This window comes from Ostrinia nubilalis, chromosome 3, assembly GCF_963855985.1.
Source record: "Ostrinia nubilalis chromosome 3, ilOstNubi1.1, whole genome shotgun sequence".
NCBI classification, from domain to species: Eukaryota; Metazoa; Arthropoda; class Insecta; order Lepidoptera; family Crambidae; genus Ostrinia; species Ostrinia nubilalis.
In genome coordinates, this window is record NC_087090.1 from 15,818,473 (window position 1) to 15,834,654 (window position 16,182).

At 40.2% G+C, this 16,182-nt stretch overlaps 1 protein-coding gene across 1 annotated transcript in view; it reads right to left on the reverse strand.

Moving 5' to 3' along the window:
- LOC135088061 (GTPase-activating protein skywalker) overlaps window positions 1–16,182 on the reverse strand; it is a 116,419-nt gene that overhangs the window by 5,393 nt on the left and 94,844 nt on the right. Inside the window, exons 6-11 of the mRNA XM_063982947.1 lie at window positions 12,444–12,590; window positions 10,901–11,085; window positions 8,708–8,873; window positions 7,300–7,386; window positions 3,275–3,433; window positions 1,982–2,085 (exon numbers count right to left, since the gene is read on the reverse strand). Of these exons, the coding sequence (XP_063839017.1) occupies window positions 1,982–2,085; window positions 3,275–3,433; window positions 7,300–7,386; window positions 8,708–8,873; window positions 10,901–11,085; window positions 12,444–12,590 (848 nt within the window). The remainder of the gene's footprint in view (window positions 1–1,981; window positions 2,086–3,274; window positions 3,434–7,299; window positions 7,387–8,707; window positions 8,874–10,900; window positions 11,086–12,443; window positions 12,591–16,182) is intronic.

A 16,182-nucleotide genomic window follows, 5' to 3' on the forward strand; every position in this document is an offset into this window, starting at 1 on the left:
CAATAAATAAACTTACAGAAAAACACATTAATTTTTTTTGTAAACAATCAACAGGTACCATAAATGTGACTTGAAAAAAGACCTCAGTTGGGGCTCACCTCTGGGACCAAGTAGACCAATTCTTTTGGTTATAAAACCAAATAATGATCTTACTTGTCCTTTTTAACAGATGGGTAGCGATTAATCCCAATTTAACAATTTTATAGCCATAAAAGTTGGTTCAAGCGTAACTACATATTTTTTGAAGAAGTGACTCTGGATCCTTCTAAAAACACATTTTTGGGGTAACAAACTTTCCTTTAATGAAATGAAGTTTAGAACTAGACTTTCAAATGGTACCAATGTTGGTGGGAAGTGGGGATGCATACGTTTCATAAGTGCTTGTCGCGGGAGGTGCGATTTATTTGATGCCGAGTATATTTCAGATATCTAAATGTCAAACAAAACTATAAATAGCAATAAACAACCAACAAAACACACAAAAGACCAAAACAAACTAGTCATATTTTAGATATCAGTACAAAAACAATACAAACAACAATATTTTTATAAACAAGTTAAAAAAACAAGTGTTGCATGCAAAGAGTAGTAAGTCCACCGTGATACGCACCAGTGAACAGAATGGCAAGAGCTTTACAGCTTGTACCCGAAGGCTTCGATTAATGTAAATAGAAGTCTAAATAGATAGACATAAATTAAAAATATAAGCCCCAATAATAAAACAAAATATTATAAACTATTTCATAAATTAGGTAAATGGCTACAAACTAAGCAGAGCTTGGGCTATAGCATCTATAGTCTGGTCTCTGAGCACATAGAATTTTGTCCAATGACCCCAAGCTACCCATCCTTATCGCTCGCGCGTAATTATGTCGCTGTCGCGCTCGCACACTCACTGCGGGCGCCCGTCGCACAGTCGCGACAGCAATATAATTTCGCGCGAGCGATAAGAATGGGTAGCTTGGGGTCATTGGACAAAATTATATGTGCTCAAAGACCGGCTTTAATAACATACATATACTAAATAAATAAGAAAGAACATAAGAATTCAATTAAATATAAGTGTTTTCTGAAAAAGATTGTGCATTTCACATTAAGTTTCACCAAGTTGAATCAATGCAACGATGTGGTTTTGTTGTACGATTGTACCTAATAAACAAATACACAAAATAAAAGCTCATAATCATAGAAATACGAATAATAATACGACAGATTGCATTTACCCACATACTAATAAAAGTTACACCCTTGTTGAACACCAGTTTGAAATGTTATTTCCATACAAAAAACATACTTTAAACTAGTGGTCTAGTGGTTCAATAACAGTTTAACTTCCCTCCGGGATAAATTTTGCCTTCACTAGTTACATTTATATTGACAAGCCAATACTGCTGTGTATCCAGAATCAACAATCAGCCGTTACAATGGGTACGAAAGTAGAAAATAGTGAGTCCACCATCTTACTTTAACAAACGTCAAAAGTGTGTCAAACTCCATACAAAAATCACCGGTTATCGTCATAGTTACTGTAACAGTTAGTGGTGCAACTCAGCCTAAGTGATTCAACGCGTAACTTTTATCAGTAATTAGATTAGACTATAGGCTTCATCTAAAGCCCGGTCTGCGAGCACGTAGAATTTTGTCCAATGACCCCAAGCTACCATCCTTATCGCTCGCACACTCACTGCGGGCGTCCGTCGCAGTCGCGACAGCAATATAATTACGCGCGAGCGATAAGGATGGGTAGCTTGGGGTCATTGGACAAAATTCTACGTGCTCGCAGAGCAGACTATAGTTGCATTTATATTGACAAGCCAATACTGCTGTGTAGCCAGAATCAACAATCAGCAGTTACAATGGGTACGAAAGTTGAAAATAGTCCCGTTTAAGTGATTTAACGCGTGTGTAACTTTTATTAGTAAGTAGATTAGACTATAGGCTTCATCTAAGACCTGGATTAACCCTGGATTAAATATCTCACCTGAACAGGAATGTCTCGCCGGTCCCGAAGTAGGCCTGCCGGTTGCCGCGCTCGTCTTTCTGGTTTCGTTCGAACCACCGCGTCGAACAATATGCTCCGAACACCTGTGGTAACATTTTAGTATTAATTTTACTTGATATTGTTTTGATTATAAATTAGTTGATTAAGCTGAGGTGTGGATTTTAATTCTGGATTGTAAGTTCTTCTATGGTGCGAATTGTAAAAATTATGGTCACTAAAGCCTGGTCCGTGAGCAAGTAGAATCCCGTCCAATGACCCCAAGCTACCCATCCCTATTGCTCGCGCGTAATTATGTTGCTGTCGCGCTCGCACACTCACTGCGGGCGCCCGTCGCACAGTCGCGACAGCATAGCGATAGGGATGGGTAGCTTGGGGTCATTGGACGGGATTCTACGTGCTGACGGACCAGGCTTTAGTCAACTATCTTTCAGAGGTGGTAAACACTGAATCGAACTCCTACTAGGTGAACCGACGATCGATCGCGATCTGGTAAAGGTCGCGGCAAGCACCTGGATGCGGGAGCGCAGGACCGGTCGTTGTGGAGAAATCCTTGAAGTAAGTGCTCCTCGGTGGTACACAGCACAGCAGACACTGTTCGACTTGTGCTTGCTGGTACTCATGACCTGTGGCCTAATTCACGTATTTTGACAGTTAAGATCTCGCTGACGTTCAGAAATCGTCCCATTGAAAAACAGTTCTAAATTCGTATACACAAAGGTCATTTTTGTAGAACGATTACTCGATAGGATCGTAACTCAGGCGATTTGTTGTCATTGATGTTTTGTTACGTCATCCCATTGAAAAACAGTTCTAAATCCGTATTCACAAGGGTCATTTCGATAGAACGATTACTCGATAGGATCGTAACTCAGAGATTTGTTGTCATTAAAGTTTTGTTACGTGAATAAGGCTACTGTGCTACTCTTTTGCTTACCTCGTTGTTGCAAGTCTTGATCATCAGCAGCGTGGGCTCATGATGCTCCACACGCACGTAGAAGGTAGTTAGTGAGCAGCCGTGCTCCTCAGTGGCATACAGTAGCACTGGCTAGTACACACGACCTGTGCTAGTTGGTACACATGACCTGTGCTACTCTGCTGCCTACCTCGTTGTTGCAAGTCTTGATCATCAGCAGCGTGGGCTCATGATGCTCCACGCGCACGTAGAAGGTAGTTAGTGAGCAGCCGTGCTCCTCAGTGGTATACAGCAGCACTGGCTAGTACACACGACCTGTGCTAGTTGGTACACATGACCTGTGCTAGTCTACTGCCTACCTCGTTGTTGCAAGTCTTGATCATCAGCAGCGTGGGCTCATGATGTTCCACACGCACGTAGAAGGTAGTCAGCGAACAGCCGTGCTCTTCAGTGGTATACAGCAGCACTGGCTGATACATCGTGATGCGAACCGGGAGCCACGACCAAAGAGTGAACAGCTGGAATGGCGAGGGACATGTCTTAGAATTACACCTGGATTCTTTGGTTCACAGTTCTACTGCTACTCATGTTTTAGTGATCTAACGGTATGCAATCAATGTTGGTTAAAATTTAGTAACATGAAGTTCACTTGACAATGTCTATTCATTGCCATTTCATGTTTTAGTGGATTAAAAAAAATTGTTACTTATACTTCCAAGTCATATGGCTAATACAAAGTGTTGATTATTAATAAATTGCATTATTACGGCTCATAGAAGCATTTAATATTCAATTGAAAATAAAGCACAAAGTTGTAAAGTTAATGAATTTAGGAGGTACGGAAGTGAAGGCCAAGTTCTATATCAAATATGGTAAATATCACAAAGTTCGACTATTTTAGATGAGCCTTAGTTCTCGGGACAATTTATTTAATTCTATCACAGTACTAATAACAACAGTAATAATAAATCAGTCTAAGATAAAAACTAATAACACAGATGGACGTCACAATATTAGTGGTGTCATATTAGTAAACTCCTACAGTGTGGTGCGGTGCATACATCAAACGGTCCATACGTCATACATGTAGTAAAACTGTAATACAACTACGTAACAACTAATAATACGGGACAAACGACATCGCATGCAACATTAACGACATTCGTAGATAACTAACTTTGTAATTCACTATCGGAGCCAAGTTTCGCGCCTTTAAATAGTGTAACAATTAAATTTAATCACCCGTGGGGATTGTAAACAAAAACAAATGATTTGTCTTCATTATTTATGATTTACTTTTAGACAAATGCAACAGGTCACTGTAATGATTAACAGGCAGAAAATTTGGCTCGACATACCTAACTCTGCTCTCTTGTACGCCAATTAAAATTACCTTTGCTGTAAATCAAAACTATATCAAGTGATCTATCAGTCCACCTTTGTAGACAAGCTATATTAATTTTTTATTTGTACAATAATTTAATCAACGTGCCAGGAACAGAGATCAATATGAATATTAATACTTACTTTATTAAAGTTTTCACAATAACAATACGTTACGTTACATGCCTATCAACTGTGCTACAGATGAGGATAAGTTCTAACTAAGCTAATGTTGTGTCTAATAATAAGGTTTAATGTTGTGAGGTGGGTACAACTGGCCTCACTGACCCTAAGTTGCGATATCTCTCAAGGAACGCGCACGGTACAGATAGAACATAGGCCATATACCTAATACAACAGGGTGTAATTTTGAAGGGTGCGAACGTATAGCGTAGCGGTGTTGCCAATTGTGAACGTTTAGAAGTTTACGTCAACATTTAAAAATTAAATTTACCTTAATACATTAACTTCACCAAAGTTATTAAAATAATTAATTGGATCGATGTAAGTAAAACCAATTTTTTCTAACTTGGCTGGACTCGCTACCGCGTGTCTTGATTACATATTTGGTTTTTCAATCAATAAAACTAAATAACATTACATGTGACCAGAGAAACGTTTAAAAATTAATTTAAATTAAAGAGAATAAAACTGAATGCCATAAAGAATAGTAAAACATTTTCATCAATAACAAATCCTTATCAATACATCTACTTAGTACATGATAAATTAACGCGGTACCCTACTTCTTCGATAAACGCAACGCGATTCAAAACGCTACACGACGCGACAAATATTTCCTTTTGATCGCGTCTCATCTCAGATCGGCACGACTCGATGTCGCGTTTGTCTCTAACGTAAAACAAAACAAAGGAAACTGAAAAAACAAATGTTGACGCAAACATCTAAACATAAGATCACATAGAGAGATATCATAACATGCACGAACTGAGTGCCACCACATCTACCCCCGATTAGTTGTATTAACATCAACAGCCTGTGCTCGTGTTGCAACGCTACCAATAGCTCACAACTGCAACTCGAAAACTAGAAATGATATCGATAAAGTTTCCAACTAAAAAAAATCTAATCATCTTCTCAATTGTAACTTTTTTGTAATGATTTCGAATCTTCGCACCCTTGTTTAATCGTCGAAATCTCTTATCGATACCACTCTAGTTCCCAAGACATTGATTGAACTATCGATAGCGCAGGCAGCACTAGCCGGCGGTCAAACCTTCTGCCTGAGGTCGGAGGAGTGTTGGCGCTGGTCCTTGAACACCGCGTTAGGGAATGGGAACCACAGGGCCAGGTGTGAGGAGCGCGGGCTCTGTAACACCGCACTGTATGATGATGACCAGGCGATATGTGGCAGCCTAGCTTGGGGTGACTGGACGTGGGTAGTTTTGAGACTCATTTGACAACAATATTTGACAGTGCAGAAGATATTTCTGCCATTGCATTGTACTACTATAGCTGTAGCGCTTAACACTTTGTTGGACAGTACAATTTAAGAGTTACTTCCCAAATGACACTACTTATTCACATACATTGCCTTTGGGAGCAGTTTCAATATAAAACGAATAAAAACTATGACGTCTGTTGGCGTTCTGTCGTATCATCCTTTACTACCTGAACGCCCGTGAACGTTACTGTCCATCAATGTGTTAACTGAGACAGTGTCTGAGGCAGCACAGGAGGGGTGATTTTGACATAATATTATGACGTGACAGACAGAGCATACAAATCTGACGTCTCGCTGACATTTGACGTCAACAAAAACACCCTCCCGTGGCACTCTCATACCTCAGTCACTGACTAAGTTAAGCGCCTATAGTTTTCATACAATTTCTAGAAGGACAGACGCAGCGCCATTTCTGTTATGGTGCGTCTACACTGGGCGAACGGGCTCGCGCGGCTCGCTGGTCATTCTGCTCACCCTGCTCTTGTTGAGTGAGCAGGACGTCGAGTTTGCCGCGCGAGCCCGTTCGCCCAGTGCGGACGCACCATTACAAACACGACGTGTGTCGCGCTTCTAGAAATGCAAAGTGGTGTCACTTCCTCTAAATTGAAGGCACCCAGGTTCAACATAATTAGAAATTTTGACATCGTAATCTATGCTTTGTGACATCATTCTCCATTCAATTCCTTTTTCTGACGTCAATTGTGCACATGGACACTGGTTAGTTCAATGGCAAGCTTTTAAAAAGACCTAATGAATTATTATTTACCTGTGTCACCCGTCAAAGTTGTTTTTAAACATGGTAATCTTTAGTTAAAAACGGTAAATCATCATGTTACATTCTTGTCAGGTTGCCCATTGTGCAGAATGCGCGTGTAACCGTCAATTGTTTCAAATTATGATAGGTGCACGCCTAGTCAACCCATTAGGCCACGCCTACTCGGGCATATAGCGTCTACCCAGTGACAATGAGTTGAACACAATCCTAAGAATCATGGGTCATGTATAACAGTTCGTTTTATGAATGAAGAAGAGCTTTAAATGTGTTGATCTTAATTGCTATTTCGTGACTGCTAAATGTCAATAAGAATATTGAGAATGTTCTTTCATAAACGTAAGGTTAGTACTAATATCACTTTTAATCGGAAGTTCGGTTTGAATCAGAACTTTTTTGCACCCATATTAGTTGATACATTTTTTTCGTCCGATATAATGACGACCTGTAGAAAAATCTGCTATAGAGACGATATTTTAGATAACTTTAAAAATATTACATACAACAAACTGTACAAACGTCGACAACGGTCATACTCATAACCAAACAGTCATGAAAGAAACGCAGCTCATGCAAAACTAGCTGGATACTTACCACGGATCGCAAACAAAACGTAAAAACAAAAGGAAGCAACGTCTATCTGGTCTTGTCAAGCGGAGTTTGCCTCCAAATGTAAAAAAAACACCTAAGTGACAAGCGGTGCATCTAAACATCGATATTGTCAAGCTCGGATTGAGCGACACTGAGCGAATGTTGTCTCTTACTTCACTTTGGTCAAGTATCTGGGACTTGAGCGCTTGGATAGGATATACGCCCATCGACAGGGCGCGCGGGCCCGGCGAATGTGAGCCCTAACGGAAAATCGACACACAGTTAGCACTCACAAAGTCACAAACAATCGACGCATGCGACGTCACAACCTATAACTCGCATGTTAATCAAATCTCAAGCTATGTTCATCAGTTGTTACTGTTACACTAATTTACATCGGTTTTATATCTTTGCTTTATCTCACACGCATGCCATGTTCAAGTTCTCAACACCTGCACGTAATTCATTTTAAGATAGTATCTTACAGAATAGAAACAAAAACACTGAAACACTGAAAAATAAAAGTAATTCAAACAGTCAAAGCTAATGAGATGATACTGGATATTCCCCTCTTTTATCGATTATGAAGATTATCGATTGAATGATCACATCGACGACAACATGATAATCATTCGCAAACTTGCCGCTACACAGACTGAAAATAACAAAACTGTGGAGTCGGAAACTAAAATAGGAAAAGAATTTACAAGTTACAAAAAAGACTGGACACTCAATGCGTCTAATCGTGTCGAATTTGCAAACGAATTCGATTTGAAGTTAGTCATGTTAGGATCGCAATCGGATGATCGTATGATAAAGAAAAGCCAAAGCCACGCCTAATGCCTCCGTGTACGATACCATCTGTTTGCCCGTTTCCTCAGGCATTTTCTGCAAACCAAGTAAAATCATCTGATATACAATAACTGACAATATAAAAAGTATTGTGCGTGTGTGAGTTAGGATATCTTTAGTGTCTGTTAGAAAAATTACACCCGTGGAATGTAAACCATCCTAAATTGTATATTTCCCTATTTTATTCGTTCTTAGCGAAAAAAACTTCAGTCGAAATTGATCAAAAGTTTCCCTGTAAGTGTTTTTTGCATTATTATAAAGGCGTGTACAGACGCTACGAAGCATGTGGCAAAGAAAAAATGTTCTCACGTATCGCAGTACTGATAAGTTACTATTTATTTACTTCTCAAGTTTATTACAATAAGCTGTATATTAATATTTGCCCGACAGTAAATATTATCCAATATTAGAGAAGGTTTAATAAATCAATTCTCACTCGTCACTTTTATAATTTTCGACCAAACGCGATGGAAGACTGTTGTGGACGTGGTCGTGGTGGACGGACCCATCTAGGGGACATAGGACCTTAAGTCCAATGAGTAATAATATTTTCTGTCGAGTCACATGTTTTACATTGTAGGTACGTATCATCAAGTCTTTAAAAAGGCATATTTAAAAAATCTACGTCGCAATTTTAGCCAACAAAGTGCTGGTAAAAAAAAATTGTGCCACACGCTCCGCATCCTGCACCCGGCTTAACTTTATGATACAGTAGTGTGCGTAACCAACCTCTCGTATCGTGAGTGTGTGCGACATCATCTGGATGTTGACCTGCGACTGGCTGGTGGGAAGGTTATCAGACGACCTGGATCGGACGAGCCGGGAGCCGGTGATCACTTGCTTCGACTTGAGGGTCATCTCGGTCTTAATGAACACCCTGGATATGTACTGTGAACTGGAAATAGGAGATGGTTAGGTATTGGAAAATGGGTTTGAAGGTCAGCCTCTTTAGGTCCCGTTTCCGTCAAAGAGGACAGGAGAGAAAATGTGTCTAATGTCTAATGTGAATAGCCATTCAGATTTAGTTATTTTTACATCGTTTTTCCGCTCAGTTGTTCAGAAATCTATTAAGGGTGGATTCGACCAAATAAGAGTAAATATCAATCTCAGAATAAATCATCAGTTATTCGACATTTTGACATATTTCCCATACTGAAACCTTAGATTAATAAAACCTAGATGGATAGTCTTCATACAAACGCTTCGTCAAGAGTGAGGCAAAAATCTTATGTCATTAGTGTCAATTTTGTTGGGGAGTGTAGACAGTGAAGGCGATTTTCCCGAAAGTAGGGAAATTTTTAATACGTTTTTAATTATTTTATAATTAACAAAAACAAAACGCATCATGTACTTACTTATTTATTGAATTCAAAGTACCTACCTAATAATAATAAGATAAATCGACTTAAAAGTCTCGATTTCATAAAAAAGGAAGTGTATTTGTACGGCGAACAATTGGGAAATAAATTTTCTTGTTACTGGTATCATTCCCGTATTTAATTTTTGAAAGCCAAATTCAAGCAAAATACGCGTCGAATTGTAGTACTTACTTATGAAATGTAACACTGGTCACTTTCTTTAGTTTTTCTGATGTATTTTAGACACCCTTTCACAGCACAAACCGTTTTAATTAATTAAAATTCGTCGGACGTGTTTACCAATTTTTCACTTTGACAGTTCATGTGACGTTTACGGGTGAGCCGTGCCGGCTCCCTAAAAACTGCCTCACCTTTCGTGCACTGACTATCTATCTAGGCTTTATTAGTCTAAGACTGAAACTGTCAATGTGCCAGTTATACCAGGAGTTATTCTCGGATAAAAGTATGGTCGTATCGGGCCTTAGTCATTCAAACACATCTCTCTTCTCCGCTATGGTGGAAAATGGGGCTTAAGAGCAATATTTGTTTCAATGGGGTAGTGGACACTAGTCATGTGACATACTTTATGAGCTGTCAAAACTCAACTTTCCCATATAGTTTATATGGCAAATGGTCATTAGGTCATTTGAATTTATTGATTTCATACTAATAAAAATCTTATTTTATAGACAAATGAAAATAAATTTTGGTAGTGTACTGGTAGATAATGAAGGTTAATTACACCTGATAATTTATCATGACATTGGATTTTCGTAACATTTTTACGTTTACGTCAGCAATGCGGGTGTTATTTTACATAATAAATTAAATACAGTCACGCAATGTGCCTGTTTATGTCACAAGTATTCCAATCAAAATATGAGGTTCGTCGTTTAATTAATTTATTATTAAGGGTTATTACTATAATTAACAATTACGATTATTGATTAAGCTAAAATGAATAAATTAATCGGAAAATTTTAAGACATGAACATGCAGCACTTCGAAAAGATCACTGCTGGATTTAGACATCGATCGCCAGTCCTTAATTGAGTTTTGATTTGAAATCTGAGCTGTTAAAACGCTCCATGGAATTTCACATTTCTACCGTCCTTATTTGACTACACTTTTTTAGGTTCTGTTTTCTATAGGCAGCAGTACTGGCAGAATGATAATTTTAAACATAATAAAAATAGCACAGAAAATAAATGAAAATGGGACGGTTGCGATGGTAATGACCGTTTCGCTTTTGTTTGATACTTTAAGATTATTTATTTTCCTTGTATCTTGGTCCCAAAATGGTGTAGGAAATTACGCTGCCTCATCCTAAGGAACGATATTGAATAATGATGATGATGACTCCTGAGTTTATTCCGGCGTTTCTTCTCAGCACTTGCCATATGTTTGTCTCAAAGCGCTGGTAGGGCCCAAAAGATAAGGAGACCATGTAAAGTGCCCCATAAGGGCTACCTTTTCTTTTTATTGTTTGCTATATTTGACGTTCATAAGTGCCACTTGTGGTCTAAACTGAATAAATATTTTTGATGTTGATTTGATTTCCTACCTTAGAGCTCTGATGCTGAAAGCCGTCCTCAACAGCTTGGTGGGAGACGCTGGCATGTTCCTGCAGAACTTGTCGATGGCGTGGTCGACGCCGTTCTTGGTCGCCTCCGCGTACCACTCCGAGTTCTGGTTCGTCGAGTGCTTGTTGAAGAGGATCAGTATCGCTAATGCCACCCTGTAGAACACCTGTGGGAAAATGAGTGGGTATCATCTGTATGCATAATTTGTGAACTATTAAACAAGAGCTGTACAATCGACAACACATCAGGCTCTATATTTTTATTGTACTTTATATGTGTCGCCTCGTGTATTGCGTCGCCTGTACATGAAATGATAAAGATCAGCTTCACGGCAAGCTGCCAAAGGTTACGTTTTTGGGCGTTTCTTACATGTCATAAGTCTTCATGCGTAACGCGACATTCAACATGAGAGACTTAATATGCGAAGAAGAGGCGAGAAAGGCAGCGCAGCCAGGATCCACCACTGCCAGTCGGCGTAGATGCGCTGGGAGCCAGTAAGCAGCTACACACATCATTGCGCCTACTCTAGCTACTGCTCTGGTGGTCTTACCTTGATGCCCTCGTGGAAGAAGCAGTCTAGGACTCGTACGAGGTGCGGGAAGGGCAGCGCAGCCAGGATCCACCACGGCCAGTCGGCTTAGATGCGCTGGGAGCCATTAAGCAGCTACACGCATCATTGCGCCCACTCTAGCTACTGCTCTGGTGGTCCTACCTTGATGCCCTCGTGGAAGAAGCAGTCTAGGACGCGTACGAGGTGCGGGAAGGGCAGCGCAGCCAGGATCCACCCACTGCCAGTCGGCGTAGATGCGCTGGGAGCCATTAAGCAGCTACACACATCATTGCGCCCACTCTAGCTACTGCTCTAGTGGTCCTACCTTGATGCCCTCGTGGAAGAATCAGTCTTACGAGTCGTACAAGGTGCGGGAAGGGCAGCGCAGCCAGGATCCACCACTGCCAGTCGGCTTAAATGCGCTGAGAGCCATTAAGCAGCTACACACATCATTGCGCCTACTCTAGCTACTGCTCTGGTGGTCTTACCTTGATGCCTTCGTGGAAGAAGCAGTCTAGGACGCGTACGAGGTGCGGGAAGGGCAGCGCAGCCAGGATCCACCACTGCCAGTCGGCGTAGATGCGCTGGGAGCCATGAAGCAGCTACACGCATCATTGCGCCCACTCTAGCTACTGCTCTGGTGGTCCTACCTTGATGCCCTCGTGGAAGAAGCAGTCTAGGACGCGTACGAGGTGCGGGAAGGGCAGCGCAGCCAGGATCCACCACTGCCAGTCAGCGTAGATGCGCTCGGAGCTAATAAACAGCTACGTCCATTAATGCGCCAACTCTAGCTACTGCTCTGGTGGTCTTACCTTGATGCCGTCGTGGAAGAAGCAGTCTAGGACTCGTACGAGGTGCGGGAAGGGCAGCGCAGCCAGGATCCACCACTGCCAGTCGGCTTAAATGCGCTGAGAGCCATTAAGCAGCTACACACATCATTGCGCCTACTCTAGCTACTGCTTTGGTGGTCTTACCTTGATGCCCTCGTGGAAGAAGCAGTCTAGGACGCGTACGAGGTGCGGGAAGGGCAGCGCAGCCAGGATCCACCACTGCCAGTCGGCGTAGATGCGCTCGGGACCGATCGCCCCCGACAGTCGTGACAGGTGCTGTGCCGCCGACTTCTGCAACCAATTTATGACAGTGTACGGAAACTGTAATCACCGATACACGACTTATGGCTACTAGTGCTATACTTGGTTGATTGGGAGTTTTGTATTTAAATAAAAAAATCAAGGTAATCTCTATTAACTTAATTTGTCAAGTAACAAATAGGAATGCTATATCTATACGCTACGTAATTTTGCATGGGTCTTTTTACCATAATATTAACAAAACAGTGATGTAACCAACCCAGAATAATACATACAATAAATTATTCAGAGTTTACATTATTACACGTCAGGCACATAATCTTAAAATCAATTTGTATAGTCCTGCTGGAGAAACATAATCCTAATCTAGTTTATATTTTATAAATCTTATGTAACGCTTAAGCTCGTTTACGCATTGGATTTTGGAAAACCCCAACTCAACGCGACAAGGCTCTTCAGGTCAGAGAAGGATCAGTAAATTATAGTGATTCGTAGAAAAATTTAATGGAAAAATCAACTTTACCACCACTGCCGTACTATTTGCTTGTCACAGCTGTAGCGATTGATTGTACCAATTAGTCGCTATAAAAAAGCTATTACATCACGTGATCGTAGTATTAGTGTAGGCGCACACTAGGCGACACGCGAGAGCGACTAGACGCCTATTCTTGTCAATTTCATTTTTTTTATCCACAACGAGAAAGCCTGTATCTTAGCTGATGGTAAGTGATGATCAGGCCGAAGGTGGAAGCGAGCTTCACCCGGAATCCTCAACCACGGAGGAACTGGTTATCTTACCTCTAACTGCCGGAACACAAAAATGCTTTTAACATTGATGTTATGGCGACAAACTTAGGTAAGATGGTGGTGGTATCTAGGTGATAGCCAGGCACAACAAGAACAAGCCCTACTTACCACTAACTAAACCGAACAGAAAAATCTGTCCTCACTAGGAATCGAACCCGGGACCTCTGCGTCTGAAGCAGGTGGTCTTACCACTAGACCACAGAGGCGGTTGATCATATATCAGCTTGTTGCGACTCCGCGACTCTGACGCCAAGTATGCGAAGCTTTGAACAAAGAAATTGTCAGCCGCAGCCTGTCGTCGCGACTAAGTCGCCGAGCTGTCGCTGTCGCGTGTCGCCTAGTGTGCGCCTATGCTTAGTCGCATAGCTCTACTCGCTCGCGTGTCGCGAGGAGTTTACTCATCGATTACTTTAAAGAACCGAGCTAGAAGTTTATGTTGTAGAGAACGTGAAAGGTTTACATGTAAATAAATCTTTCACTCAAATGTAATTAAGGAGTCAAGTAACGCAATGTTTCACGGTGAAAACTTATTTTTCGCACATCTAACATCATCCCTAAGTAAATTTTCTACGGTAAAAATATGCTCCAAATACCTTTGTAAAAATCAAATCGGAGTATACATTTGCATACCTACCTATACAGGGTGACAGGCAAAATAGACTATTCCTTGAAAGGGGTTAGTTATACTAGAGATCATTCGCAACAAAAATCTAGTGAACCAATGGTCAAAACTGGATGGTTACAGAGTTGTGACGGTTCTTCGAAAAGCTAAAAACAAAAGAGCACTTTTACAGAATCCAGAATCACAGAACTTGATGGGTTTTATAATGTAGTAAGTACCTATTTGATTCTCGCTATATTTCACCACTCATGAGTGCTATTTTGGGCGCCATTAATAAATTCAATCCCCAAACCCTCGAAATGTTCGCACAAGGCACTCAATTTTCATGTTTTCCATTATAAATGCACAGTTTGCTATGCCCGGGAGCGTGTGGCATAATTTATTACCTCCATATTTTCAGGTTGGAAGAATGTAAAAAAATAGCGGGTTTAAATTTAATAAAGTATGATGCCATCCAATGTCAATGGTTTTGTCGAGTAGGTAGTTTTGATAAGGGGGTGTTTTCTTTAAAATAGAAAGTAATATTTAAATCCTAACCTATACAGGGTGGTAATTAGAGGTCAAAATAAGCAAATATTAAATAAAAGATATAGATATTAAAACATTGTTGAAGATGTTCTTTGACACCTATCTTTTACACCCTGTTTACTTTCTTATTCTTTACTTCTGTTTTCGGCTTTAAATTCACATCGACTACAGTCACTGATAATAAATTAGTTTTAAATATCCCCGTAAGTCACCCACATGTTATTGTCTACCACGGTCAGCCGTGGTGCCATTCACCCAGTAATCACTATCGAACGGCCCCGATGGTTCAGTTACCTATGCCCTGAACTTTATGTCATTGAAGATCGATTCAAATAGTAAGTTCGTTCAGTTAAATGTAACTCAAAACTCGAGTTCAACTCCAGCGATTGAATTGTATTGTGAAATGTGGTTCAAAATTCGATTTCAACTCTAGCATAAGTTAGATTACCATATAAGATTTTAAGTCAGTCTGCTTGTGACCACAGCTGCAGCATAGCAGGCGAAAGTTTGGAACACTTATCGAAGATCCGTAAGATAAAACTACGCTCTGAGATCAAGTTCAGGGCAAGATTCACGCCTGTGATAGATCTTAATGTTTTAATTCGACCAATCACAGGAATCTGTGCTGAGGTTTTGTTGGTCTAATTTTAATATGTAGAAAAGTTTAAAAGCTCAAAACTATAATTATTTTTCTATAGAATTCGACAGCGGTGTCGCGGAGGCGACACGGCGCGGTGCGGAGCTGTGCGGAGCGGAGAAGAAAAGTGGAAATAATGTAATCTGATTGGTTATTCAAAACACTTCTCCGCTCTGTTAAACCTTGGTGGAAACCGGGCGTAAGTAACCTCCTTCACGTATCGTGGTCAAACATTGACACCCCGTATGTCATTATCTTGAACTGGTCAGTTCAACCCCCAGTAATTACTCATCGGACGGCCCCGGTAGTTCGGTAACCTATGCCCTAGAATAGTACGGACAGCACATCAAGCTGACCTGAGCAGCATTTTATGTGGTCGTAATAGGGTCTATTTTCCAACAAGAGTGTAGCCTAATGTGCCGTAGATTACAAATAAATCAATCATATATTGTGTCTACTTGGAATTTTAACCTTTCTAGGAATGTAGGTAATTGATATTACAAGTTTAAATATTTATTGAACATTGTCGTTTAACATTTCATAAAATAGGTATCAGCCGCGCCTGAAAATAATTACTTGGAACAATTTTTGTTAGATAATTGTATTTGTTGTATAGAAATACAAAGTGACAAGAAGGAATCTTCCACTATTATATTGACTAAACTATGATTAAGCACAATTTCGACCATAAAATCTTCTTGTTTTCTTTTAAATAATGATTAAAATAGGAAAATTTCAAAGCATAAGTAATAATAACGCGATGTAAACAAGTATTACGTAAACGCATATTAATGTATTGTTTTGTTGTTTGTAGGGCTCTATCGCCGAGTAATTACTGGCAGGTATAATAACTTCAGATGAGATTTTAATTCATTTATATCGGCTTAGTAATTATGTCATAATCATTCGTAATTGTAAAAGAAATTACTAGATATCTATTACTATGCTGTAAAACGGTAGTTTGTAAGTTTTGGATGTAAGATTTTGTGAAACAGTAGAGAAGCCCGGAGATGCACCTGTCTCATAAT